Source organism: Leptodactylus fuscus, chromosome 2 (genome assembly GCF_031893055.1).
Source record: "Leptodactylus fuscus isolate aLepFus1 chromosome 2, aLepFus1.hap2, whole genome shotgun sequence".
Lineage (NCBI taxonomy): Eukaryota > Metazoa > Chordata > Amphibia > Anura > Leptodactylidae > Leptodactylus > Leptodactylus fuscus.
The window spans coordinates 183876219-183902845 of NC_134266.1; the positions used below are offsets into that span (position 1 = coordinate 183876219).

Here is a 26627-nt window from a genome sequence, read left to right on the forward strand (position 1 = left end):
GGGCGATTTCGGATGCGGGGATACCTAACATGTATATGTTTCACAGTTTTTAACTACTTTTATATGTGTTCTAGGGAAAGGGGGGTGATTTGATCTTTTAATACTTTTTATATTTTTTTTTACTTTTTTTTTAATTTTTTTTTTTGCATTTATTAGACCCCCTAGGGGTGTTGAACCCCAGGGGGTCTGATCACTAATGCAATGCATTACAATGCTAATGCATTGCAAAAAATCATCCTCTCTTTTGCAGGCTGCATAGACCAGCCTGCAAAAGAGACAATTTTAAGACAAGCCTGGGAGCCTTGTACAGGCTCCCGGCTGTCATGGCAACATGATGTCGGCCCTGGAGCATGCTCCAGGAGCCGGCGACCCCGGGCAAAATGGTGGCGCCTTTGACCGCGGCACCAGAGGGGTTAATCCCCAAACCGATCGGAGGCATTAGAGCCGGTTGTCTACTGCTTAAAGCAGTAGACACCCGGCGGCTATGGCGGCCGCCCGGCTCTCGGGCGGTCGCCATAGTTACAGACCCGACATGCGCCGTACTATTACAGCGCATGTCGGGAAGGGGTTAAAAAAAATCACTTTCCCAGCCTAATTTTTTTAAAAAAATTCCTGGACAAGCTCTTTAAAGTGAAGGGCATTAGTAGCCTAAATTGGGGATAGGCCATTAAAAAAATATTAAGCTTGAACAACCCCTTTAATACGCCCCACACAGTTTCTTTTCAATAATTTTTATAGAATTTTTCAAAGAGTAAGAAACACAACAGAACAAAAGGTCACATGAAAGACCACAGTATCAGAAACGTTACACACTTGTTATAAACAGGTGTCTCTCGATGGAGACGTATAACATACACCAGTATATCGATAACAGTATATGTATCATGCGATCAGTAGAGGTAAGGAGAAAACACACGGTAGTGTAGTAGGGTGGGGAAAAATCTAAGGGAGAAGGAGAATCAGGGCCAATCTGCTAGGACAGACCTAACAATTTTCTATTGTGAGTGTCCAATATCGTCAGATGCCTTGTAGAGAATAAAGGAGAACTCCGAAATGTGGAGTTGTCCTGTCGACTAATCAAAAGGGAGAGGGTGTTGTGACAGCCACAACAACCAATGTGAGGAGAATTTTTTAATTTTTCCCTCTTGACAAGCCAGCATGTGTTCCTGTATACAATTGGTTAAAATAATAGATAATAGCTCGGCAAGGGATGGAATGTGCGGAGATTACCAATGTCAGGCAATTAATAGTCGGGCAGTGTGGAGGAATTGGCAAATAATGGTCCGATGGTGTGGGGCAATTTGTGAGAAGAGCTAAAGGGGCAGACAAAGTTATTGTGGTGTGAATATAATAACTGTGTGTTGAGAGTGGCATGCCAGAATGGAACACTATGGGGACAGCTCCAAAAAATATGGTATAGCGAGCCGATTTGTCCACAACCTCTCCAACAAAAGGGTGAAGAAGCTGAATAAAACCTCGAGGCTTTGCCCCACACAGTTTAATGCTGTTTCCGCAACGTAGGACTGCAGCCTAAATATGAACATCAGGACAGAGAAGTAAGCAATGAGAAGAGGAAACACTAAAGAACATCTGCACAGGAGGGAAATCCTCTGGGCAATAGGTATAATTATAATATTTGGGCATGGTAATGCAGACAAAGAATGGCACACCTCTACAAACAAAGCATAAAACCTGATTCAACACTTGGTTGCATTCCCAACAATGCTGTTCTTCAAAGCACATAAAAATAAGGTAATCTTATACACAGATTGATAGATGAGGCTGGGATTACCAGAAATGTTAATACTGATGGTGTTAGCCCCTAACAAGTGTATTTCCTTCTTAATATTTCCTATTTAGGCTTCAGTCTATCAAAGCTTTATTATTCCTTTGTACTAGTGATTCCAGCAGAACTTGCTTTGTTTCCTTGTATTCACAAGAGTTTAATGGCCCCAAAGAAAGTGCTATGTCCATTTAAAGAGATGTTCGCACTTTTTCTTCGTATTATGAGCTGAAGCTCATCACCTTCATCCAATTTTGCAATTCCTAGAAAATAAAACAAAGATTAAAAATCAGCATCAGACTATATATATATTGTTTATTACAGGGATTAGGGAAATGGCAGTTAGGGTAAGTTCACACAGAGATTTTTGGTCAGGGTTTTGAGGCCGTATTCGCCTCAAAAACCTGACCAAAAAGACAGCTCCCATTGAAATCAATGGGAGCCGCTCATTCTTCAGGCCGAGTCGCCTCGCGATTTGGCCTGAAGACACTCCCTCCTCCGGAATAGGCCCATTCATTGGGCCTAATCCGGAGCAGAGTGCGCGGCTGGATGATGGTGCAGTGCAGTGAACTTACTCTCATATTGGTTTTCATTGAACTTTCTCAGACACAGATGTAACCAAGAAATAGCTAAATACAATAGATAACTGCTTGTGTTTACTGACTGGTGATTTTGTAATTTTAGGGGGACATGCTGTATACATTATATAGTTCACTTCAATATGACTACAAATAAGCAATATTTCTACCCTATTCACCTAGGTGATTTTTGTAGCCTATGGTTCACATTTATGTATGATTTCTTGTCTACATCTACTTCAGTACAATACAATACTTCAGTGATAATGACCCAGTTATTCTGACGCTATGTGATTTATCATGCTGGCTGTGAAAGGCCTGCGAGTGGTGCTTGTTAGTGTCATGTAGAAATACATTAGAATTTTCATAATGCAAATTGATATTGAATATCTGTAGCATTTGGCAGTATATTAGGTATTCCTAAGAATAATGTAGGTAAGCAGTGAAAACAGACAGACATTTCAGTTCAGTTTCATGTTACTGATCGTTTAAAAAGGAATCCCACATTATTCTTAATTTTTAGGACACCTAAGATTCTCAAGTAAATTGCAGGAAGTGACAAAAACAACTTTAGGCTAAGGCCAAATATAGGGAAATACAGCTAAAAATTGCTGCTGACAAAAACACAGTAAGGCTAAGGCCCCATGAGACGATACACAGCGCTAAAGCGCTGCGGGAAAAACCACGGCAGGAACACATAGCAGTTCTTCTTGCAGCGCTTTGAACAAAAAGTTCTCAGAGTTTTCCTCCATGGACTTTCTGATAAAGTTATGTCTACAGGAAAGTCGCCGGCATTTCAATTAACACGCTGCAATTTCCAAAACCGTGCCAGTTTTGGAAATCACAGTATATTCACGCTGCTGTTTTAACTGCAACTTGGGTATGGGATCGCATGAATCTCATCCACTTTGCCTGTACTGTACAATGCCACGATTTTTCACACGGCGTTTCCGCCGTGGGGCCCCGGCCTAAGGGTCCATTTACACGTAGGAAAATTGGTGAGGAATTTGGTGTGGAATTTCAGTGCTGAAAAAATGTCCTCCCATTGACTTCAATGGGTTCCTTTTTCTGCAATAGGAGCCGGTCATTTCTTTCTTCTGTGAGCTGTTCCGGCTCTCGGAAAAAAGAAGCGACATGCTCATTCTACAGGCAGATGCCGCGGCCGGTTCATCCGCGGACGTCCGCCTGAAAACACTCCCTCCCTACTAGGCCGATTCATTTGGGCCTAATCCGGAGCAGAGTTCCGCAACTGGATAACGGTACACTGCACCGCTACCGATTTTTTGCCTCAAGTAGAGGGCCGCAGCACAAAAGCAGGTTTCCTCGGTAAACTTTCTGCTTCTATTATATTTATAGGGAAACCGCCAGCATTTCATAGGTATAATTGCCATACTGCAATTTCCAAAACCACAACTGTTTTCAAGCATTTCCACTGCGCATACAGTCCTATGAAAAAGTTTGGGCACCCCTATTAATCTTAATCATTTTTAGTTCTAAATATTTTGGTGTTTGCAACAGCCATTTCAGTTTGATATATCTAATAACTGATGGACACAGTAATATTTCAGGATTGAAATGAGGTTTATTGTACTAACAGAAAATGCGCAATATGCATTAAACCAAAATTTGACCAGTGCAAAAGTATGGGCACCTCAACAGAAAAGTGACATTAATATTTAGTAAATCCTCCTTTTGCAAAGATAACATCCTCTAGTTGCTTCCTGTAGCTTTTAATCAGTTCCTGGATCCTGGATGAAGGTATTTTGGACCATTTCTTTCTACAAAACAATTCAAGTTCAGTTAAGTTAGATGGTCGCCGAACATGGACAGCCCGCTCTCAAATGATGTGAAAACAAAGATTGTTCAACGTAGTTGTTCAGGGGAAGGATACAAAAAGTTGTCTCAGAGATTTAACCTGTCAGTTTCCACTGTAAGGAACATAGTAAGGAAATGGAAGACCACAGGGACAGTTCTTGATAAGCCCAGAAGTGGCAGGCCAAGAAAAATATCAGAAAGGCAGAGAAGAAGAATAGTGAGAACAGTCAAGGACAATCCACAGACCATCTCCAAAGAGCTGCAGCATCATCTTGCTGCAGATGTTGTCACTGTGCATCAGTCAGCAATACAGCGCACTTTGCACAAGGAGAAGCTGTATGGGAGAGTGATGAGAAAGAAGCCGTTTCTGCACGTACGCCACAAATAGAGTTGCCTGAGGTATGCAAAAGCACATTTGGAGAAGCCAGCTTCATTTTGGAAACAAAGATTGAGTTGTTTGGTTATAAAAAAAAAGGCGTTATGCATGGTGTCCAAAAAGAAACAGCATTCCAAGAAAAACACTTGCTACCCACTGTAAAATTTGGTGGAGGTTCCATCATGCTTTGGGGCTGTGTGGCCAATGCCGGCACCGGGAATCTTGTTAAAGTTGAGGGTCGCAGGGATTCCACTCAGTATCAGCAGATTCTTGAGAATAATGTTCAAGAATCAGTGACGAAGTTGAAGTTACGCCGGGGATGGATATTTCAGCAAGACAATGATCCAAAACACTGCTCCAAATCAACTCAGGCATTCATGCAGAGGAACAATTACAATGTTCTGGAATGGCCATCCCAGTCCCCAGACCTGAATATCATTGAACATCTGTGGGATGATTTGAAGCGGGCTGTCCATGCTCGGCGACCATCTAACTTAACTGAACTTGAATTGTTTGTCCAAAATACCTTTATCCAGGATCCAGGAACTGATTAAAAGCTACAGGAAGCAACTAGAGGCTGTTATCTTTGCAAAAGGAGGATCTACTAAATATTAATGTCACTTTTCTGTTGAGGTGCCCATACTTTTGCACCGGTCAAATTTTGGTTTAATGCATATTGCACATTTTCTGTTAGTACAATAAACCTCATTTCAATCCTGAAATATTACTGTGTCCATCAGTTATTAGATATATCAAACTGAAATGGCTGTTGCAAATACCAAAATATTTAGAACTAAAAATGATTAAGATTAATAGGGGTGCCCAAACTTTTTCATAGGACTGTATTTTTCTTCAATGTGTGAATGGGATTTTCTAAAATCCCATCCACTTGGCAGTGACTGTTAAACGTCATGGTTTTTGCATGTATGGGGCTGCATAGAGTGCCTTTGTTTGTGGAGCCGGATGTACTTGTATTTATATCATCATTTTGAGGAATTTCTGAAATGTTGATCACTTTTTAAACTGTAAAAAAAAAACTACGGTTCGGCTCTTTTGAGTTTTTTTTCTTCCCACTGTTATTTTCTATGAGGAAAACAAAAGATTCCTGCCCACTTAGTGAATAAGAGCTAATTTACCTAGAACCTTCCAGGAGCCATATCTTATGAATAAGCGAGTGAATGTTAAAAATAAAAAGAGTTAAAAATAAAAAGAGTTAAAAGAATCGATTAAAGTCAACTAATTAGACATATGTACCTCAAAATGATGCCAACATACTGATACATTTATAGATAACGTAACAAGTTATGGCTATTGGAATGTAACAACAGAAAAACCAGGCCCTAACAAGTAAATGTAATCCTAAGACTTATAACTTACCTGCTGTAAAACATGAATTGTTTGGGTTAGACTCTGGCATATTCTGTATGCATGTAAACAGAGTTACCAAGCTTGGATCATCACCCACTATATGGATCTTTTTCCTCTGGATTATATGACCCATGGCAAACACATCATCCTTATACCACACCTACAAAAAAAATTACAATTAGAATTACAAAAATCCTAATGTAATGCTATAGTAGTCAAATTGCTTTATTTCCACTGCATTATGTAACTTTTGACATATTATATTTAGTTTATTATTTTATTTTTTCTGCCAAGCAACCTGCTCTTTTCAAGACTCTTGGAAAATCTCACAATAGCTTTCCATTTCTGACATTGCTACAATGTGGCATTTTAAAATCCCTAGAATGCCAACACAGAGACCCCCCTGCGATTTACTGAAAAAAGCAGAATTAAGCCACTAGAGTTTCTGATGAGGAAATTTTAAGACGTGTACACGTGACATTATTATTAGACCTATTATTCCATGTATTTACAGCTAGTTAGTTTAGTTTCCTATATATATTGTCTTCTCAAGCATTGCTTATGCTGGGTTCACATCAGCGTTCGGGTCTCCGCTTTCAGTTTCCGTCTTCTGCATGCAGAAGATGGAAATCTGTCATGCCAAGTCCGGCCGTGAGCGCCGGTGAGCGTTTTATGCTCTCCGCGGCGAAACAGTTTTTTTTAAACCGGACACAGAGTACTGCATGTCAGACTCTGTGTCCGGTTAAAAAAAAAACGTTTTTGCCGCAGAGAGCATAAAACGCTCACCGGCGCTCACGGCCAGACACTTTTCAAACTCATTCAAATGAATGGGTTTGAAAGATTCCGGCAGGTTTCCGTCTCCTGCCCTGTTTTGTGCAGGAAATGGAAACCTGCATAACAGAGGCCCGGGCTCAGATATGAACGAGCCCTTAGTATGACAAATGCTGTTGTAGGTGTCATTTCTAGACACCTTAGTTTCAAATATATATTAGCTACCAACATAACAACAGATGAGAGCTAGTAAGCATTATGGTCCATTCACACGAAGGAAAATGGTGAGGAATTTGGTGTGGAATTTCAGCGCTCAAAAAAAAAGCCTCCCATTGACTTCAATGGGTTCAAAAAAAGAACCAATTGAAGTCAATAGGAGGCTTTTCTTTCAGCGCTGAAATTCCACACCAAATTCCTCACCATTTTCCTCTGTGTGAATGGGCCCTTACAAGAGAGGATTAAAAAATGGAAAATTTCCCTCAAATAAGTCATTCTTTTTTGTTTCCTGTGAAAGATAGCCTTGTCTATATTTTCTGTTAGGGTATAAGTACCTTATATACCCCTTACTAAGAACCCAACATTACTTCATTCCTCCTGCAGCAGACAAGGCGATGCCAGGAGTATTCTGAAAGGTGTTGTTTCTGAAGAGAGAAACCAACAAAAATATACATAAACTCAGACACAGTATATATGCTTAGAAATGTTTTTACCTTACCTGGCCATATATGAAAAATATTCCACTTTCTTTTATTAACATTTTGTTTAGTTTTTCTTCAATAGAAGTTCCTTGCTTCAAACTAAGAATCCAAGGTATTAAGGTGTTGTCACCTGAATGTAATGAAGAAAATCTATGTAACAAGATCCGCACTAAAGCCTTTACTATACATATATTTAGGTTATTATAAAAAATTTCTTTATGTTTTCACTTTGACATGTATTTTTCTGTATTTAAAATTGAAGAATCTGACCAATACCTGTCTGATGCAAACTGCCAGTTATTGAGATAATGTAATATATGTCATGTCAATCACAGTGAGAATTCCAGAAGAAATAGGAGTCATGAGTGAGAGTTGGCCTGAGTCTGCTTCAAAGTGTATAGACTAATATTTTCTGTTTTGTCTATGCATCTGTATAAAATCCCATGGGAAGCCATCCTTCATTTTGAAATGGCCCAATTTACTCCCTTTATTCCTTAGATGTCTATTATATTTCTGGCTGCAAAAAAATCCCCATTGCACATAGCCTACAAGAAGCCTCTTATCCACTTAAAGGGAGTCTGTCAGCAGAAAAATCAGTATGAAACTAATGACAGTGCCCTGTAGGGTGGCTTCAGCATTTTCCAAAAATACCTTTCTAATTATAGCATGCAACTTAATTTTCATGAACATCAAGATTTTATTCTTATGCAAATTAAATGAAAAGGGCTTTAGGGGCATTTCTTCTCTTACTGGGGTATCGTTGGAAAGTGTAGATTCCTCCCTACAAAGTACTGTCATTAATCTGATCCGGCTTTTCCTGCTGAAAGACTCCCTTTAAGGAAAGTTATATCCAGACTAGATGGCATTTTCCACTATAAAAAAAAAAAAAAACTGTTCCCGTCGATCACTTACACCAACCTACAACTAACACTGCAAACCTTATAATTTTTTTTTTCTTTTTTCCTTTCCCACATGCCAATGATCTGTGTACTTTTTTTCTATGTATTTTATTTTGTGTGCTCATTCAATTGTTTTTCAGACTGAATTACTTTGTAAACCGGCTTTTTCATAAACCTGACAACCTTTTATAAAATAAATATCTAAAACACAATAATTTCTGAATTTGTGCGTCAGCAATCCAACCTACTTCAGCATTTCCTACAGGCTTTTAATCTGCCTTGACTTTATCCTTGAATGCTATTTTTGTCTCTGTTATATAGAGTTACTACTTTTATATCGTTGTATAACCTTCCCTCCTATCAGCAAGCTGCACATACCAAATTGCAAACTAGAAAAGACTAAAGAAAAGTAATTAACCATCTCTTTACTTTGCCTTTTGTTACTAACCTTCATTTCCCAGGAAGTTACTAAGAATGAATTCTGTGTGACGGAGTTATTCCAGGAAACCCTGAGACTGCATTTACAGCATTGCCTGATATCCCTAAGTTTCCTAGATTTTCTACTTTAGATTAGCTTCATAAATTTATTTTCCTAAAGGCAACCTGTCAGATGATTTTTGTGCTCTAAACCAAAACCTACTGTCTTAGGTTGTCTTAGATGTTGGTTTATGTGATAAAATACCTTTAGGCTAAGGCCCCATGGGACGCCCCACAGCAATAAAGTGCGTCCGTTTTGGAAATCGCAGCATGTCCACATGGCGGTTTTTACTGCAAAGTGGGCATGGGATTCAATAAAATCCCATCCACTTTGCCCATACTGTAAAACACCGCAATTGTTTCCGCTGTGGGCAAATCGCGGCGTTTTTGTTCCGTGGGGCCCCCACCTTAATCACAGCATGCACCATATGCAATTTAGCACTTTACAGTCAAGGAGGTACAAATGCTCAGTAGAAATGTGTAGATAGCCATACCCTAATGCTGCCCAATATACTTTTATTTATTGAAACTTGACAACCCCTTTAACTTCAGCAAACAGCGTGGGGAAATCTAATTACAATGTATGTATGGCCTATAACACTGAAAAGAAGACAAAACTCTCATCATCACCATTCTTTAGTGTAACAACACTGAGACTTTAAAATGCAATTTCACAAGATGTTGTGGGAGTTTTTGGCACAAATTCAAGAGAAATGGGATGCCGTTCTTGGGAGCAAAAATATCATGAGTTACAAGGCACTGATTGAGTCATTTACTGTAAAATATTTAGTCAGGAATGATTTTTTTTTCCACTAACATGGGGCAATTGGCATCCATCCTACAGGGGTTTTGCCTTCCTCAAGATCATCAAGTAGGATAATAGGTTGGAATTGATAGGCCCATATTGTTACTGAACTAATCTACCTTGAAAGTCTATGGGCACATTAGATGTATATAGACTAAGAGTATTTCCAGCTGTATGTGCCTAATATAGTGCCTGAATCATGTTTGAATAAAGCTTTAAAAGAACTATTGGCATAATAGAGGGCTGAATGTCCTTGCAGTGACTGCAGTGCCTTGATCAAAATTAGAGAGAATTAGAACGTGTGTACGTTTAATTGCATTGTCACTGTTAATAAGATCTAATAGGTTATTTTATATCCATCCTGTCACTTTTCCTGGTAGAACTTGGTGGACATACAGTTTGTCTTTATTTAATCATACTATGGAACCCATAGAAAAATAGACCCTATAGGTACAGGATTGCTTCCAAAGCAAACACCAATGGGGGTTACTGAGCACCCCTTGTAGGCCATTTCATCATTGTGTACATACTTTACAGAAAGAGATTATATCAAGGTTGCAATGCAATGCATTAGTGTGACAAAAGAAAATAGGTCGTTGGCAGCCACTTCCATTTTTTAATAGCAGTTGATCATCAAGAATATCCAAAACTGCTGAACAGGAGGTATCAAAAACTTGCAATTTCTTATGTTTTTATATATTTTGCACTTGAATTCTTCTTTTAAAGGTAGTCTGGCACCTGTCAACCCAGCTCTACAAAGAGATAGATTAGGGTCAAATGGTATACGAAGCAAGTCGGTCCGCACTCCTGCTTTTCCTTTAAAATTCCATCTTTAATGTATAACTTTAAAATTGATGCATATTACAGGCGAGATACAAAAAGTGCAGGTGAAAACACACACAAACGTGATTTAAAACTTCATGGCTGACGCGTTTCTGGGCTAAGGCTATGCCTAGGCTATGACTAAGGGGTCGGTGCACCCAGAAACGTGTCAGCCATGAAGTTTTAAATCACGTTTGTGTGTGTTTTCACCTGCACTTTTTGTATCTCGCCTGTAATATGCATCAATTTTAAAGTTATGGGGGCCACACAGTGGCTCAGTGGTTAGCACTGCAGCTTTGCAGCGCTGGAGTCCTGGTGTTCAAATCCCACCAAGGGCAAACAACCATCTGCAAGGAGTTTGTATGTTCTCCCCGTGTTTGCGTGGATTTCCATCCCATATTCCAAAAAGACATACTGATAGGGGAAAATGTACATTGTGAGCTCTATGTAGGGCTCACAATCTACATAAAAAAAGCACCCTGGAAATATAGAAGATATCACAACATATGTGGTGAGCTATAGTCTTCCTATTTGGTATTTATATAGATTAGGGTCACCTGAATGAATGAGGGTGTGCTTTACCCTCTTGAATCCACGATTCCATTGCCAAGATATTGATGTTTTTGTCAATACACAAATGAGCTATTTGGAGCAATGGGAGTGTTGCAGGTAAGTTACAATGATCTTATTGTTTCAAAGAGCACATTTACATATTGATAAAAACAGTGGTATCTCAGCAATGGAGGAACCAATTTACAAGGGGAGCACACTGTTTTATTCAGGCAACCCTAACCCTCTACCTGTGGGCCTGGGTCGTTTCTGCTGACAGACTCCCTTAAAACAAGGAATGTGCTATTTTTTTGCTGTCTAATGCTTGAGGCCTTGGTCCTGTATGATCGATCATGTCATGAATTTGTTTGACCTTTTTCTTTTCCAATAAATTCTGCAGTTTTAAGTCTTAGGAGTCAAACACCAAAAGCTATAAAGCAGCCAATATTAATCAGTGTTTGCATTAATATTTGCCCTTCACATCTCCTGTTTTATGGTCATCCCTGTGCCATGCAGAATGTGATAAGGTGATGGGACATGCATTGGTTGCTAAAATCAACACTTAATATTCAGCAGTCATAAAAAAAACACAAATCAGAAAAACAACAGGCACACATGGACATTTGTCATAATGCAGCATAAGAGCTAATCCAATAAAGCACTCCAATGGAATAATTCAATTTAATGTATCCTACACATGTTTAATTGAATTTATTAGTGCACATATTTTATTTAATGGACATAAATTAAACTCAAAGTAATAACCTTGCAACATGAGTTTACCAAGCCATTAAGTATCTAGCTTTATTTAACTAATGCCGTCAATGACATATTACAAAATCAAATATTTGTTTGAAGTATATAGGAATAGATTTCATGAAAGCTTACACATATGAAAACACAAATAAGAAGTGGAAGGTAACATTGTACAATATAACACATGTATATTCAGTTCACCAAATCTCCAAAATGTTCCACAAATGTGGATGCATAGATGACTGGAGATCAAGTCCAAGATCCAAGGATCAGAAAATCCAACATAAGATAGATCCATAAAACTTCCTTTTATTATTAAAGGGATTCCATCATTGGTGCCAGTGGTGTTGAGATAAAGACATTCCTGGATAGACTTTAAAAAGGCTATTCTACCACTACCACTACCCTCCCTGCCGTTCCGTTGTAATCCTGGTTAATTACTTCATGTAAATGAGTCCACCAACCACCCTGGGCATTCCCCAGGGCCTGCGAGCACCCCCTTCAAAACAACATTGTGGAAAAGACAGTGACAGAAGAGTATCACATTATTATTCCGCAGTATTTTTCGCAGAAAGTCTGCAGCGTTTTCCTTTGCTAACTTTCTGCCCTTATTATTCCTATATGGAAAACACCAGCATTTCCATAAGTATAGTTGACATGCTGCGATTTTCAAAAACACTGGTGATTTTGAAAACGCAGATTTTTAACTGCAGATTTTTTTTTTTTTACAGCAATATGAGTATTAAAAAATGCTAGTTCATGCCCTTATAATCTTCTGCTTAAATTACTGTAACACCCTTCTGCATGGACTCCCAGCAAATACTCTAACCCCCTCTCCAGTCCACCTTAAACTGTGCTGCTTGCTTAATACACCTCTCCCCCCGTTCTTCATCGGCCGGTCCCCTCTGACAATCCAACGAATAGAGTTCAAAATACCAACGCTGACATACAAAGCCATCCACAACCTGTCCCCTCCATATATCTCTGACCTAATCCGCTACCTGCCCACACGTAACCTCAGATCCTCCAAAGACCTCCTACTCCGCTCTGCTCTCATCCGTCCTTTAAACAACTGTCTTTTCCCTCATAGATTGTAAGTGGGAAGGGCTCTCCATCCCACTGTGCCATTCGGTCATTGTTAGTATAATTTTTTTTTGTATACCGTATGTAAACCCTCAAATGTACAGCACCATGGAAGAAGAAGAAGAACAACTACAACTACTACTACTACTACTACTACTACATCCCATCCAGTTTGCAGGTACTGTAAAACGCAGCATTTTTTACCTTGGCGTAAGCACTCCATTTTTGCAATATAGGACTCTGGCCTTAAAAAGGTTAATAACAGAAGAATGTCTTACAAACCTTGATCTTCTGTTTTCCTTGTTTTGTCAGGAATTAATTGTAAGCAGGAATTGGAAACTAAAAACAAAAAATAAAGTGCTGTGACTGGTGAAACAAATTTCATACACACAATATACAACATAAACTTAAAGGAGTTTTCCCACAAACATAACTTTATTTAGATTTGTATACAATTAAAAGTTAAATATTTTTGCAAATATAAATAACTAAAAATTTTGCAGTTTTAAAGATTTTCTCTAAGGCTTCCTTAACAGTCTGCAAATACTGATCTGCAATCCACACCAATACATGTCTGTACTGTATCAGTATGTCATCCACAATCTTGAATCCTGTATGATTCTATACACTGGCCTGTGCCGCAAATGCAGCCAGAAATACGACCTGTGGTCCTGTGTCTGGGCCTATAGAAGTGAATGGGACTATATTTGTATCCACAATTGCTGATAAAAACTACAGTTGTGTTCATGAAGTGTAACCATCTTAGTATTGAAAATATTTTCTATTGATCGATTGTCAATGGATATGACCATGAATGCGGACTATGGTCTGGGACTTGTCAGAACTCCAGTCATAATTTACTTCTTGTGGACAGGTTATCAGTCAGGGACAGTGTACGCATGAGAAGATAACCCAGCCACAATAAGGAGATTATTACTGAGTTTCAGAGTAGAGAAAGTTCCTCTGAAGAAATAAAAAATAATAAATTGTAAGTTTATGGAATGCACAATGTTGATCAGTAGATATATTGCTCTGACTGAAGCTCGCCATCTTTCTAATATGTCAGCTCTAAGATCTCAAGGAACATATTCTTCCCTAGATGTTTAGCACAAAGTTTCAGCAATTTTTGTGCTCAATCAGGAATTTCCTAGAAGAGCTCAATCTGAGCACAATAAATTCATACCATTTCCATCAGGCGTATGTCTTCGTGATCGCGTGTTTTGTCGTAGGCTACCTTCTTTCTGGGCATCTGAAGATTTTTCTCTCTGTAAAAATATTAACCAGGTTAAACACATTATGAGAAATGCATTAAAGGTACAGTATATCAACCTTCTAACTCTAGTTACAGTGTTTGCATAGATATGAACTGGTACAGCATGTGATAATAAGAGCCCCTTATTCTTTGTGACTGTACAATGACACCAGACTTTTATTAATCCATTTGGAGGATGCAATTTAATCTACTAAAAAAACTGATTTAATCCAAGGACAACAAAGGGGCATCAGTTTACATAGGATTAACTGTTACTATACTTTTGTGTCCAATTAAAAAAAAAAAAAAAAAAAAAAAAAAAAAAGGCTGATCCAGTCTACTCAGCTGTGGAAAACTCTGTTGGTTTCACTTATTACTGATGTAGAGAAAAAGCCTTTGGCCGAGTAGACTGGAACTTCATGTCCCTGACTCTAGAGAGTTTTGGAATCCCTTTGTCCACAAAATCATGTCTCTTTACTTGAAACCCAGTGCTAGGTAACAAGCCCTATTTACTTAGTGATCCCTGCTCCTGGCCACCGCAGCCTTCGCTTCCCCTTCAGCCCTTCAGGCGACCCCCATGCATCTCATGTCATGTTGCTGACGCTGAACATCGTAGAGGATACTATGGGACATTATACTGTGTGGAGTGGCCACTAAGTGATATTACACTGTGTGGGGGCCACTTTTGGACATTATACTGCGTGGAGAGACCATTGTGGGACATTATAGTGCATGTAAATGGGGGAGGGGGTAGTGGGGCCAAGTCTGAAGTATTCTATGGGACCCAGTCTTTGCTAGTTATGCCTCTATATATAGTATCTGTGGGGGCCCACTTAGTTTCTGAATTGAGCACTTCCAGTAATACTAATGAAATGTTCATTCTACTGTTAACAGTATCAGGCCGTGTTCACACAGTGGAATCTGGTACTGATTTTGCAGTGGATTTCAACACCAAATTAGCATCAGATTCTACTCTCATTCTGCGTTCCACTGAGGAAAAAAAAAGAAAAAGAGTCTTGCTTGATCTTGCCCCAAATTCAGGGGCCATAGCTTGAGACTCTCCACTGAATAGGCTCCGTTCCCACGGAGTAACGCGACGCTCATTCTGACACGTAAATACGAGTCATAGTGAGCTCTTTGAAACAGATCCCATTGACTACAATGGGTGCCGGCTTACAAGCGCTACAAACTGAAATCAATAGGTTAAAAAGCCTCCCATTGATTTCAATGTGTAGCACGTGTAAGACGGCAGCCATTGAAGTCAATGGGATCTGTTTTGAAGCGCTCACTCTGACACGTATTTACGAGTCGGAATGAGCGGCGCGTTACTCCATGGGAACCGAGCCTTAAACTTATTCATTTGGGCCTAATTTGCAGTGGAAAGCTACAATGGAATATTAATACTCTCTATTCAACAATGTGAGCCAGAGTCAAGGGGGGGGGGGGCAGAAAATAAAGAGGAATCAGGGGCAGATATCCACCTCGAATTAATCTTTACATTCCGACATCTGAACAGGTTCTACCTACTTGTATGGAGTGGACTGCCCACTCCAGTAGGTCTGCCTCAGCAAAAAACACCCAATTTCAGTTATTTTTTTGCTTTGGTGTGCATGAATTTCTCCAAAAGGGGCCAACTGAGGCTCTCTCACCCAAGGACGCACACAAAGCTGGAACTGGTCCTGTGTATCAGTATTCATACACAATTTCTATTATGCAACAATTGAATAATGATGTCTGTTATATGCAATACAAATTGCAGACTAGTACAGTAACTCATTCACTAGTGGTAAATGGACTTGTCATAAAGTCTGCAATTGCTGTTATACAGTACTTTCTGTTCCTGTTCTATCCTATTTATCACTAGACCAATTGTTCATGGGAATTTACATATCAGTACATTTTTGGTATGTGGGAGGAAATCTAGGGAGAAAATATACAAACTCCATGCAGATGTTTCCTTAGGCCAGATTCAACCCAAGTACCCCCAGTCCTGCACGGAGAACCATTGAGCTACCATGCTGGGGCAAAAGAGAAGCAAGGGAAAGAAAAAAGAAGTGTATGATTTCACAAAACTGAGACAACATTTGTTAATAAAGTATATTACAACATTTAAAGTAAGGCTGACAGACAAATAAAAGTTGCTTGAAAGTTTAGTAATGCTTTCAAGCATTTCCTATACATAAGTGGAAAATTATTAATACCAAACTGGATGTTTGTCCTAAAAACACAATCAATCCCTGCACTCCAGAACTCTTATTGTAAACTTTTACATAGTTTACAATAATTTTATCGTAGGACAAGCTTTTGGATATATATCATAGTTTCAGGGAGTGGTACTACTGACATAAGAGAGCTTATGGACTATATGGACTATATTTGATGCAATTTCCTTGTATTTTTGCCATTAGCTTAAAGAGGACCTTTCATCAGATCAAGCACATGCAGTTTTATATACTGCTGGAAAGCTGACAGTGCGCTGAATTCAGCGCACTGTCGGCTTTCCCGATCTGTGCCCGGTGTAAAGCGCTATCGGTCCCGGTACCGTAGCGCTTTACAGTCAGAAGGGCGTTTCTGACACTTAGCCAGGAACGTCTTTCTGCGCTGTAGAGTGTGAGCGGGGAGCAGCGACTTTTTTTTTTCTTTTATTACTTTTTTTTTTTTTTTACTTTGAACCAGCGCAGGAGAGCTGCTTCTCTCTGCGCTGGTTCAGACGTCTACGTATCTGCGTAGGCGGCGTCACTAGGCCGCCTACGCACGCTGATACGTACTCAGACGTCTAGGTATCAGCGTGGGCGGCGTAATCATGTGATGACGCTCACTGATACCTAGACGTCTGAGTACGTATCAGCGTGCGTAGGCGGCCTAGTGACGCCGCCTACGCAGACGTCAGCCTGCAGAAGAAGAGGATCGCGGAGGCGGCGGGAGCAATAACAAGATCTGTAAGTATAAAACTTCTTTGTTTTATAATAGGCCGCTACCTGCTGGAGTATCTCCAGCAGGTAGTGGCCTATTTACCTACCTCCCCAGACCTGCTCACTGCCGCCCCCGCTTCCCCTTGTACTATAGGCCGCGGAGGCCGGCAGTGAGTAGGCCCGGGCAGGCCGCGATCCCACTACCGCCATTATTATACCCGGTGGTCTTTTCAGACCTCCGAGTATAATAATCGGAGCCCCAGGGGAGGGGAGGAGAGGGAACATAATAAACACATTGTTTATTATGTTCCCTCTCCTCCCCTCCCCTGGGGCTCCGATTATTATACTCGGAGGTCTGAAAAGACCACCGGGTATAATAATGGCGGTAGTGGGATCGCGGCCTGCCCGGGCCTACTCACTGCCGGCCTCCGCGGCCTATAGTTCTCTTCGGGATCCGATGTTACTCCTAGCAGGCTTCGGGCCTATATGGTAATGCCCAGACGTCACGTGGTCTGGAATATTACCATATAGGCCCAAAGCCTGCCCTAGCAGTACCATATAGGCCCGAAGCCTGTGCTAGTAGTAATAGCCTGTTACTGCTAACACAGGCTTTGGCCTGTATGGTACTGCTAGGGCAGGCTTCAGGCCTATATGGTAATATCCCAGACCATGATCACATTACGATCACTGGGCATTACCATATAGGCCCGAAGCCTGCCAGCAATAAAGACATACCTACCAACTTATGAAGAACCGAAAGAGGGACAAAATGTGTGGAGCGCGTAGCGCGCCGCTGCATATTTAGCCCCACCCACTTTTGTGTTGACTCCGCCCACTCGTTAATTTTTCATGTGCCCGCACACAGTATAATCCTCCTACAGTCACCCGTAAATTATATGTCCCCCCTCTATCTCTCCCCCAGTTTCATATACACCCTTCATCTGCCCCCAGATTCATGTCCTCTCCATCTCTGCCCCCAGATTCATGTCCCTCCATCTCTGCCCCCAGATTCATGTCCCCTCCATCTCTGCCCCCAGATTCATGTCCCTCCATCTCTGCCCCCAGATTCATGTCCCTCCATCTCTGCCCCCAGATTCATGTCCCCACATCTCTGCCCCCAGATTCCTGTCCCTCCATCTCTGCCCCCAGATTCATGTCCCCCATCTCTGCCCCCAGATTCATGTCCCTCCATCTCTGCCCCCAGATTCATGTCCTCTCCATCTCTGCCCCCAGATTCATGTCCCCACATCTCTGCCCCCAGATTCATGTCCCACATCTCTGCCCCCAGATTCATGTCCCTCCATCTCTGCCCCCAGATTCATGCCCCTCCATCTCTGCCCCCAAATTCATGTCCTCTCCATCTCTGCCCCCAGATTCATGTCCTCTCCATCTCTGCCCCCAGATTCATGTCCCCACATCTCTGCCCCCAGATTCATGTCCCTCCATCTCTGCCCCCAGATTCATGTCCCTCCATCTCTGCCCCCAGATTCATGCCCCTCCATCTCTGCCCCCAAATTCATGTCCTCTCCATCTCTGCCCCCAGATTCATGTCCCCCATCTCTGCCCCCAGATTCATGTCCCCCATCTCTGCCCTCAGATTCATGTCCTCTCCATCTCTGCCCCCAGATTCATGTCCCCCATCTCTGCCCCCAGTTTCGTGTCCACTCCATCTCTGCCCCCAGATTCATGTCCACTCCATCTCTGCCCCCAGATTCATGTCCCCACATCTCTGCCCCCAGATTCATGTCCCCCATCTCTGCCCCCAGATTCCTGTCCCTCCATCTCTGCCACCAGATTCATGTCCCCATCTCTGTCCACAGATTCATGTCCTCTTCATCTCTGCCCCCAGTGTCATGCCGTCCTCTCCTTCATCTGCCCCCAGATTCACGTTCCACCTCCACATTAAACTTACCTTCTCCTCCGCTCCCTCACCGCTCTCTGCCCGCCTCTCTCGCTGACAGATGCGGCTGAAGGAAGGAGCTGACACAGGTCAGCTCCTCGCTTCGCCGCTGCCCGCCTCTCTCCCTGACACATGCGGCTGAAGCTGCTCGCGTGCTCGCTTCGCCGCTGTGTCTCTCTCTCGCTGACACATGCGGCTGAAGCGAGGAGCTGACCTGTGTCAGCTCCTCGCTTTGCTGCTGCCGCCGGCTCCTGGCTTGTACATCGCGTCTACAAGCCAGGAGCCGGCGGCAGCAGCGAAGCGAGGATCTGACACAGGTCAGCTCCTCGCTTCAGCCGCATGTGTCAGCGAGAGAGAGAGACGCAGCGGCGAAGCGAGCACGCGAGCAGCTTCAGCCGCATGTGTCAGGGAGAGAGGCGGGCAGCGGCGAAGCGAGGAGCTGACCTGTGTCAGCTCCTTCCTTCAGCCGCATGTGTGTTCAACTCAGATCTGCGTCCTCTGGACGCAGATCTGAGTTGAAATCGGGACATACCTCCCTCCAACCGGGACCGCGGGACATGTCACCCAAATCGTGACTGTCCCGCGGAAATCGGGACGGTTGGGAGGTATGATAAAGAGGACCTTTCATGGGTTTGGGAACAGGCAATTTTATATACCGCTGGAAAGCTGACAGTGCGCAGAATTAAGCGCACCGTCGGCTTTCCCGATCTGTGCCCCGGGTGAAGAGCTATTGGTGCCGGTACCGTAACTCTTCACAGTCAGAAGGGCGTTCCTGACAGTCTGTCAGGAATATCCTTCTTCCCAGCAGCGCCTATATCGCTGTACTGTGTGAGCGGGGAGGAACGCTCCCTCCCCTCCTGATAGTGCTCTTCTATGGACAAGTACTGTGAGCAGAGGGAGGGGGCTCACACAGCACAGCACGATAGGCGCTGCTGGCAAGAAGGACGTTCCTGACAGACTGTTAGGCATGCCCTTCTGACTGTGAAGAGTTACGGTACCGGCACCAATAGCTCTTCACCTGGGGCACAGATCGGGAAAGCCGACAGTGCGCTGAATTCAGCGCACTGTCAGCTTTCCAGCAGTATATAGAACTGCCTTTGCCCAAACCCATGAAAGGTCCTCTTTAACATCGGGTGCCGGAGAGGTGAGTAACAGTGTTTATTATGTTCCCTCATCTCCCCTGGGGCTCCAATTATTATACTCGGGGGTCTGAAAAGACCCCTGAGTATAATAATAGCTCATGGGTGTGCAACTGTGGGGCATAATAGAGCTTGAAGGTTCCACTGTGGCCCCTGTAACCTCTATTATGCCCCACAGCAGCCCCCCTGCAACCTCTATTGTGCCACTGTGGGGCATAATATAGGCTGCAGGGGCCGCTGTGGGATATATATATATATATATATATATATATATATATATATATATATATATATATGTGCGTATATATACATATATAGGGGTTGGGTGCGTGGAGAATTGAGGAGTCAAAGATGTCTATGTTTCAAACTTTACAGAGTCAAGTCACAGCTGAAAGAAGTGGTCATGGCGGTCCAAAGGGAAGAGACTGGAAATGTGGGGAGACGTCTCCTGTGAGTATTACTGCATTGTATTTATTGTAATGTCCCCCCCCTCCCCCCGCTGTCTTTGGCTGATGATCTTTCGATCGTCCGCCTCAGGCAGCAGAGAGGCTAGGTTCACCACTGGCGGTGAGGAACGCCTCCTCCTTCTGCTCACACAGCTCGTCCATAGACGAGTATTATCAAGAGAGGGAGGGGGCGTTCCTCCCCGCTCCACAGTACAGCGCTATAGGCGCTGCTGGGCAGAAGGGCGTCCCTGGCTAACTGTCAGAAACGACATTCTGACACTAAAGCACTACGGTACCGGGACAGATAGCGCTTTACAACGGGCACAGATTGGGAAAGCCGACAGTGCGCTGAATTCAGCGCACTGTCAGCTTTCCAGCGGTATATAAAACTGCATGTGCTCGATCTGATGAAAGGTCCTCTTTAACTTATTGACTAATAGCAAGGGTGATACATGAGTGGTTATTTAATAGTTTTGATTCAACTTTTATCTTGTTATCATTGTGGAACTGTTTCATTATACAATATTCTATGTACAGATAAAACAGGTTAACTTGACACAAGGGTGTCTCTCACCAGAATATCAACCCACCCACAGCAGATTGATTCAGGTGACCTTAGCCTAAGTGTGTTTTTCCATTGCTTTTTGGAGCAATGATGAGGCTGCCTCTTACCTCTGTGTAGCAATGCCTTCAGTCTCATTGTTGCAAAGAGATAATTTGCATATTGACAAAAAAGAGATATCAGGAGAAGGGTAAAACACTTTGATTTAGGTGACCCTAAACTGTCCATCTGCGGGGATGGGTTCATATAGTTCTGATGACAGACTCCTTTGCAGAAAGTCAAATTAAGTGCTGTTGAATCTGTAGCTTTGGAGTAGAGAGAACAAGCCAAGAACTTGCATCTGGTATCATTTTACACAGACTAGTAAACACTTATTATTTCTATGTTTTGTCCATGGTTGACAAAACATTTTTGTTAACAAAATTGCCATATTGTGCGTTACAATGACTAGGATTCATAGGTAGCAGACAGCACATGGATAGCATGTGATAGCATGGATAGCATACTGATCAACAGAGCATGGGGCGGATTTATCAAAACTGATGTCCATGCCGGAACTTAATTTATGCTTCTTGTTGGCATTGATTTTTGGCATCATATATGCCAGAAAACTGGCATAAATTAGGATAAATCTGACTTGGCTGATAGCTCTACCATGCCTCTGTCATGCCCCCTTTTAGGAGAACAGACAGCAGACAATCCTAGTCATACTCTTTCATGCAGATCCTATCATATCCCTAGGCTGAACTTCATGGACACATCTCTTTTGCTCTCTATTTCTTCCTGGGACCTTGTAAATTTGCATTCTTTCTTCAGTAAAGAAGACATGATTAGAGATGAGCGAACACTGTTCGGATCAGCCGATCCGAACTGCACGCTCCCATAGAAATGAATGGAAGCACCTGTGACGCCGGCCGGACGCCGGCAAAGTCAGCGTCACAGGTGCTTCCATTCATTTCTATGGGAGCGTGCTGTTCGGATTGGCTGATCCGAACAGTGTTCGCTCATCTCTAGACATGATATCATTGAGTGTTGTGAACTTATTATTAATTCTTGTTTCTGTCATTACTCATTCTATACAGTCCTATGAAAAAGTTTGGGCACCCCTATTAATCTTAATCATTTTTGGTTCTAAATATTTTGGTGTTTGCAGCAGCCATTTCAGTTTGATATATCTAATAACTGATGGACACAGTAATATTTCAGGATTGAAATGAGGTTTATTGTACTAACAGAAAATGTGCAATATGCATTAAACCAAAATTTGACCGGTGCAAAAGTATGGGCACCTCAACAGAAAAGTGACATTAATATTTAGTAGATCCTCCTTTTGCAAAGATAACAGCCACTAGTCACTTCCTGTAGCTTTTAATCAGTTCCTGGATCCTGGATAAAGGTATTTTGGACAAACAATTCAAGTTCAGTTAAGTTAGATGGTCGCCGAGCATGGACAGCCCGCTTCAAATCATCCCACAGATGTTCAATGATATTCAGGTCTGAGGACTGGGATGGCCATTCCAGAACATTGTAATTGTTCCTCTGCATGAATGCCTGAGTTGATTTGGAGCAGTGTTTTGGATCATTGTCTTGCTGAAATATCCATTCCCGGCGTAACTTGAACTTCGTCACTGATTCTTGAACATTATTCTCAAGAATCTGCTGATACTGAGTGGAATCCATGCGACCCTCAACTTTAACAAGATTCCCGGTGCCGGCATTGGCTACACAGCCCCAAAGCATGATGGAACCTCCACCAAATTTTACAGTGGGTAGCAAGTGTTTTTCTTGGAATGCTGTTTCTTTTTGGACGCCATGCATAACGCCTTTTTTTATAACCAAACAACTCAATCTTTGTTTCCAAAATGAAGTTGGCTTCTCCAAATGTGCTTTTGCATACCTCAGGCAACTCTAATTGTGGCGTACGTGCAGAAACGGCTTCTTTCTCATCACTCTCCCTGACAGCTTCTCCTTGTGCAAAGTGCGCTGTATTGTTACCGATGCACAGTGACACCATCTGCAGCAAGATGATGCTGCAGCTCTTTGGAGGTGGTCTGTGGATTGTCCTTGACTGTTCTCACCATTCTTCTTCTCTGCCTTTCTGATATTTTTCTTGGCCTGCCACTTCTGGGCTTAACAAGAACTGTCCCTGTGGTCTTCCATTTCCTTACTATGTTCCTCACAGTGGAAACTGACAGGTTAAATCTCTGAGACAACGTTTTGTATCCTTCCCCTGAACAACTATGTTGAACAATCTTTGTTTTCAGATAATTTGAGAGCGGGCTGTCCATGTTCGGCGACCATCAAACTTAACTGAACTTGAATTGTTTTGTAGAAAGAAATGGTCCAAAATACCTTCATCCAGGATCCAGGAACTGATTAAAAGCTACAGGATGCAACTAGAGGCTGTTATCTTTGCAAAAGGAGGATGTACTAAATATTAATGTCACTTTTCTGTTGAGGTGCCCATATTTTTGCACCGGTCAAATTTTGGTTTAATGCATATTGCGCATTTTCTGTTAGTACAATAAACCTCATTTCAATCCTGAAATATTACTGTGTCCATCAGTTATTAGATATATCAAACTGAAATGGCTGTTGCAAACACCAAAATATTTAGAACTAAAAATGATTAAGATTAATAGGGGTGCCCAAACTTTTTCATAGGACTGTATATGTGTTAATAGGAGACAATGTTCTCTTTGTTTCTGAGTGCTTGCATAGGCATTTAGTTTAAACCTTCTGGACCAAGTTTATAAGTTATCACCATCCATATTGGAATTCAACCAATCTTCAAGTTATCATCTATCCTGTGGATGATAACAGTTTTCCTTGTATGAATGGAGCAGCAATTTTCCACTCTATACACTGTTATGAGACTGCAGAGATAGCTGAACTGTGCTATCTCCAGCAGTCACCTAAATATACACCTATATTACCTGACACTCCATTCATGTGGGGAATGGGGGACCCTCATTCTCTTGATCAGTAGGGCTTCAGTGGACAGATCTCAATTAATTAGAAGGTTAGGTTATTAACTATCCTATTGTAAAGTACCATGGAATTAATGGTGCTATATAAACAATAATAATAAATAATAATAATAATAATAATAATAATAATAATAATAATAATAATCTTATTGAAAGATGACTTATAAACTTGATCCAACCTGTTTAACATGCTGGCAGGCTGCAGCTTCCACTAGAGGGCATATGGGAGCTTGCTGCATACCGTACAATTATTCACTTCAATACAGAACAGTACGTGATATACCTATAGTTATGTATTAGGGAAGAACAGAACTCAATAAAATAGTATTGACTTTAAGCTTTATCAAATCAGACACATTTACATATATACTTATTTACATATATACATACCTATTTACATATAATATAAAAAGTTAATACAGACTGACCTGCAAATCTTCTCCCCAGGTTGAGTGGTCCTTACTGCTTGCTCCATTGTGGTTATTCTCTAGCACGAAAGTAGAAGCGTATTGACTTCTGTCAGGTCTTTTGTGTGCTCTCAGCTCAGCCTGCAAGTTGGCAAGTTCTGTTTTCAGAGCATAGACATTATAAAGCAATACAGCTGTCAGGCAGGAAAAGAGAAGGATGATGAGGGGAAGAAAAGCAGATAATAAAACTCCTTTTGGGGACTGATAATGGCAGTAATAAATCCTTCTTTGTTCAACAATGGGTGGAAGATATTTTGTTGATGTCATCGCTGCATCCATTGTGTAGCTCTTCATAGGATATCTAAGGATTTTCTCACTTGGCCCTTTGTAATCCAAGCTATGCTTCAAATCGAAGAGAGATTTTCCAAACTGGCATCTTACTCCAGGACAATGAGATGTTTCTGGAGCTATTTCTCCTGTATTACTCGTATAGTTTATCATCCTTCTTTTTAATTTCATATATTCTATTTCCTGTATCCATCTTCACAATTGTCACATTGTATTCTGTGTAATCTTCTGCTATTGTCTATCTGTTTGTGATCTTCAGTAACTTCTTCTTTTTAGAACGGAAGTAATATTTAATGATATTTTGAGGAAGGTAGGTACGTCATCTTCTCTTTCTTTATTACTTAATATAGTCATTACTACTTCTAGTTATTTACGGGAATGTACACACAAAAAGTATTATATATACACAACATTACGCCCCACTTGGGAAATTCTTTTTTTTGTTTGAAGGGTTCCATAAAAGTACGGAAATCAAAGGTTGTCCTTGTCCCAAGTGAGAAAAGTGTCAGATTAATTGAAATTGGGTCCATTTGTTGGGTCTATCGAGGATTACGTTGTACATAAAATGTCCAAAAAAAGAATATGCTGTTAAAGAAACTAGAATAAATATACTAATAAATCTGTCACATGTGTCCAGACTAGAGATGAGCAAACACTATTCCAAACAGCCGTTTCGAATAGCACGCTCCCATAGAAATGAATGGACGTAGCCGGCACGTGGGGGGTTAAGCGACCGTCGGCCGGCAAAGTCTGCGTGCCAGCTGCTTCCATTCATTTCTATGGGAGTGTGCCATTCGAAATGGCTGTTCCGAATAGTGTTCGTTCATCTCTAGTCCAGACTAGGGTATTTAAAATTTGTTTTTAAAGATAAGATTATCCTTTAATAGTCCCACCATGGGGAAATTCAGTGCGTTACAGAAGCATGGATAATACAGTGATACAGCAAGAAAGACACATACAAACTCAGAATAGCAGATACAAAAGATACTAGGAGTGATAGCAACTAGAGATGAGCGAGTAGTACTCGATCGAGTAGGTATTCGATCGAATACTATGGTATTCAAAATACTCGTACTTGATCGAGTACCAATCGCTGTTCGAATGTAAAAGTTTGATGCAGAACCAGCATTGATTGGCCGAATGCTATACAGTCGGCCAATCAACGTTGGTTCTTCTACTACCTTTAGAAGTCTTCTCTGTGCAGCTTCCCCGCGGCGTCTTCCGGCTCTTCATTCACTCTGCCAGGCATCGGGCTTGGGCAGAGCCGACTGCGCATGTCCACTTGTAGTGCAGGCATGCGCAGTCGGCTCTGCCCAGGCCCGATGCCTGGCAGAGTGAATGAAGAGACAGAAGACGCCATGGGGACGCTGCAAGGAGAAGACTGCACGGAGGATCCAGCCCGACCCTCACTCGTGGACTTGGTAAGTATAATTTGATCGAACGTTGCCTACCCCTGAAACGAGCATTCCCCCCCCCCATAGACTATAATAGGGTTCAATATTCAATTCGAGTAGTCGAATATTGAGGGGCTACTCGAAACGAATATCGAACCTCAAACATTTTACTGTTCGCTCATCTCTAATAGCAACTAAGAAAAAAAGAAAGACTCAGGATCATTTAGTTCTCTGTGCGGAGTGATCTCCACTGATGTTGATTATACAGCCTGACCGCAGTTGGGAGGAAGGACCTCCGATAGCGCTCTCTCTTTAAACTCTGCAGTGTAGTTTTCTACAGATTGTGAGGATTTAGTGCACATAATCTCTACAGTGTGAACATGCCCTAATTCAGAATTTGCCTAAAAAGAAAAACTCCTGTAGTAAGGTGCAATATTATAAAAATACAGCATTTTTTGCAACGGTTTCACAAAACTGTGAGTGTTAGTGAAACCATT

General features: G+C 41.7%; 1 protein-coding gene across 1 annotated transcript; it reads right to left on the reverse strand.

The window, feature by feature from the left end:
• Positions 1-1933: 1933 nt before the first annotated feature.
• On the reverse strand, positions 1934-24889 carry TNFSF13B (TNF superfamily member 13b). The gene is made up of 6 exons (XM_075262828.1): positions 24410-24889; positions 13964-14045; positions 13063-13119; positions 7407-7519; positions 5930-6080; positions 1934-2046 (listed from the first exon to the last, which is right to left on the reverse strand). Exons 1-6 carry the CDS (start codon positions 24887-24889, stop codon positions 1934-1936), a joined length of 996 nt encoding a protein of 331 aa, XP_075118929.1.
• Between the last annotated feature and the right edge of the window lie 1738 nt (positions 24890-26627).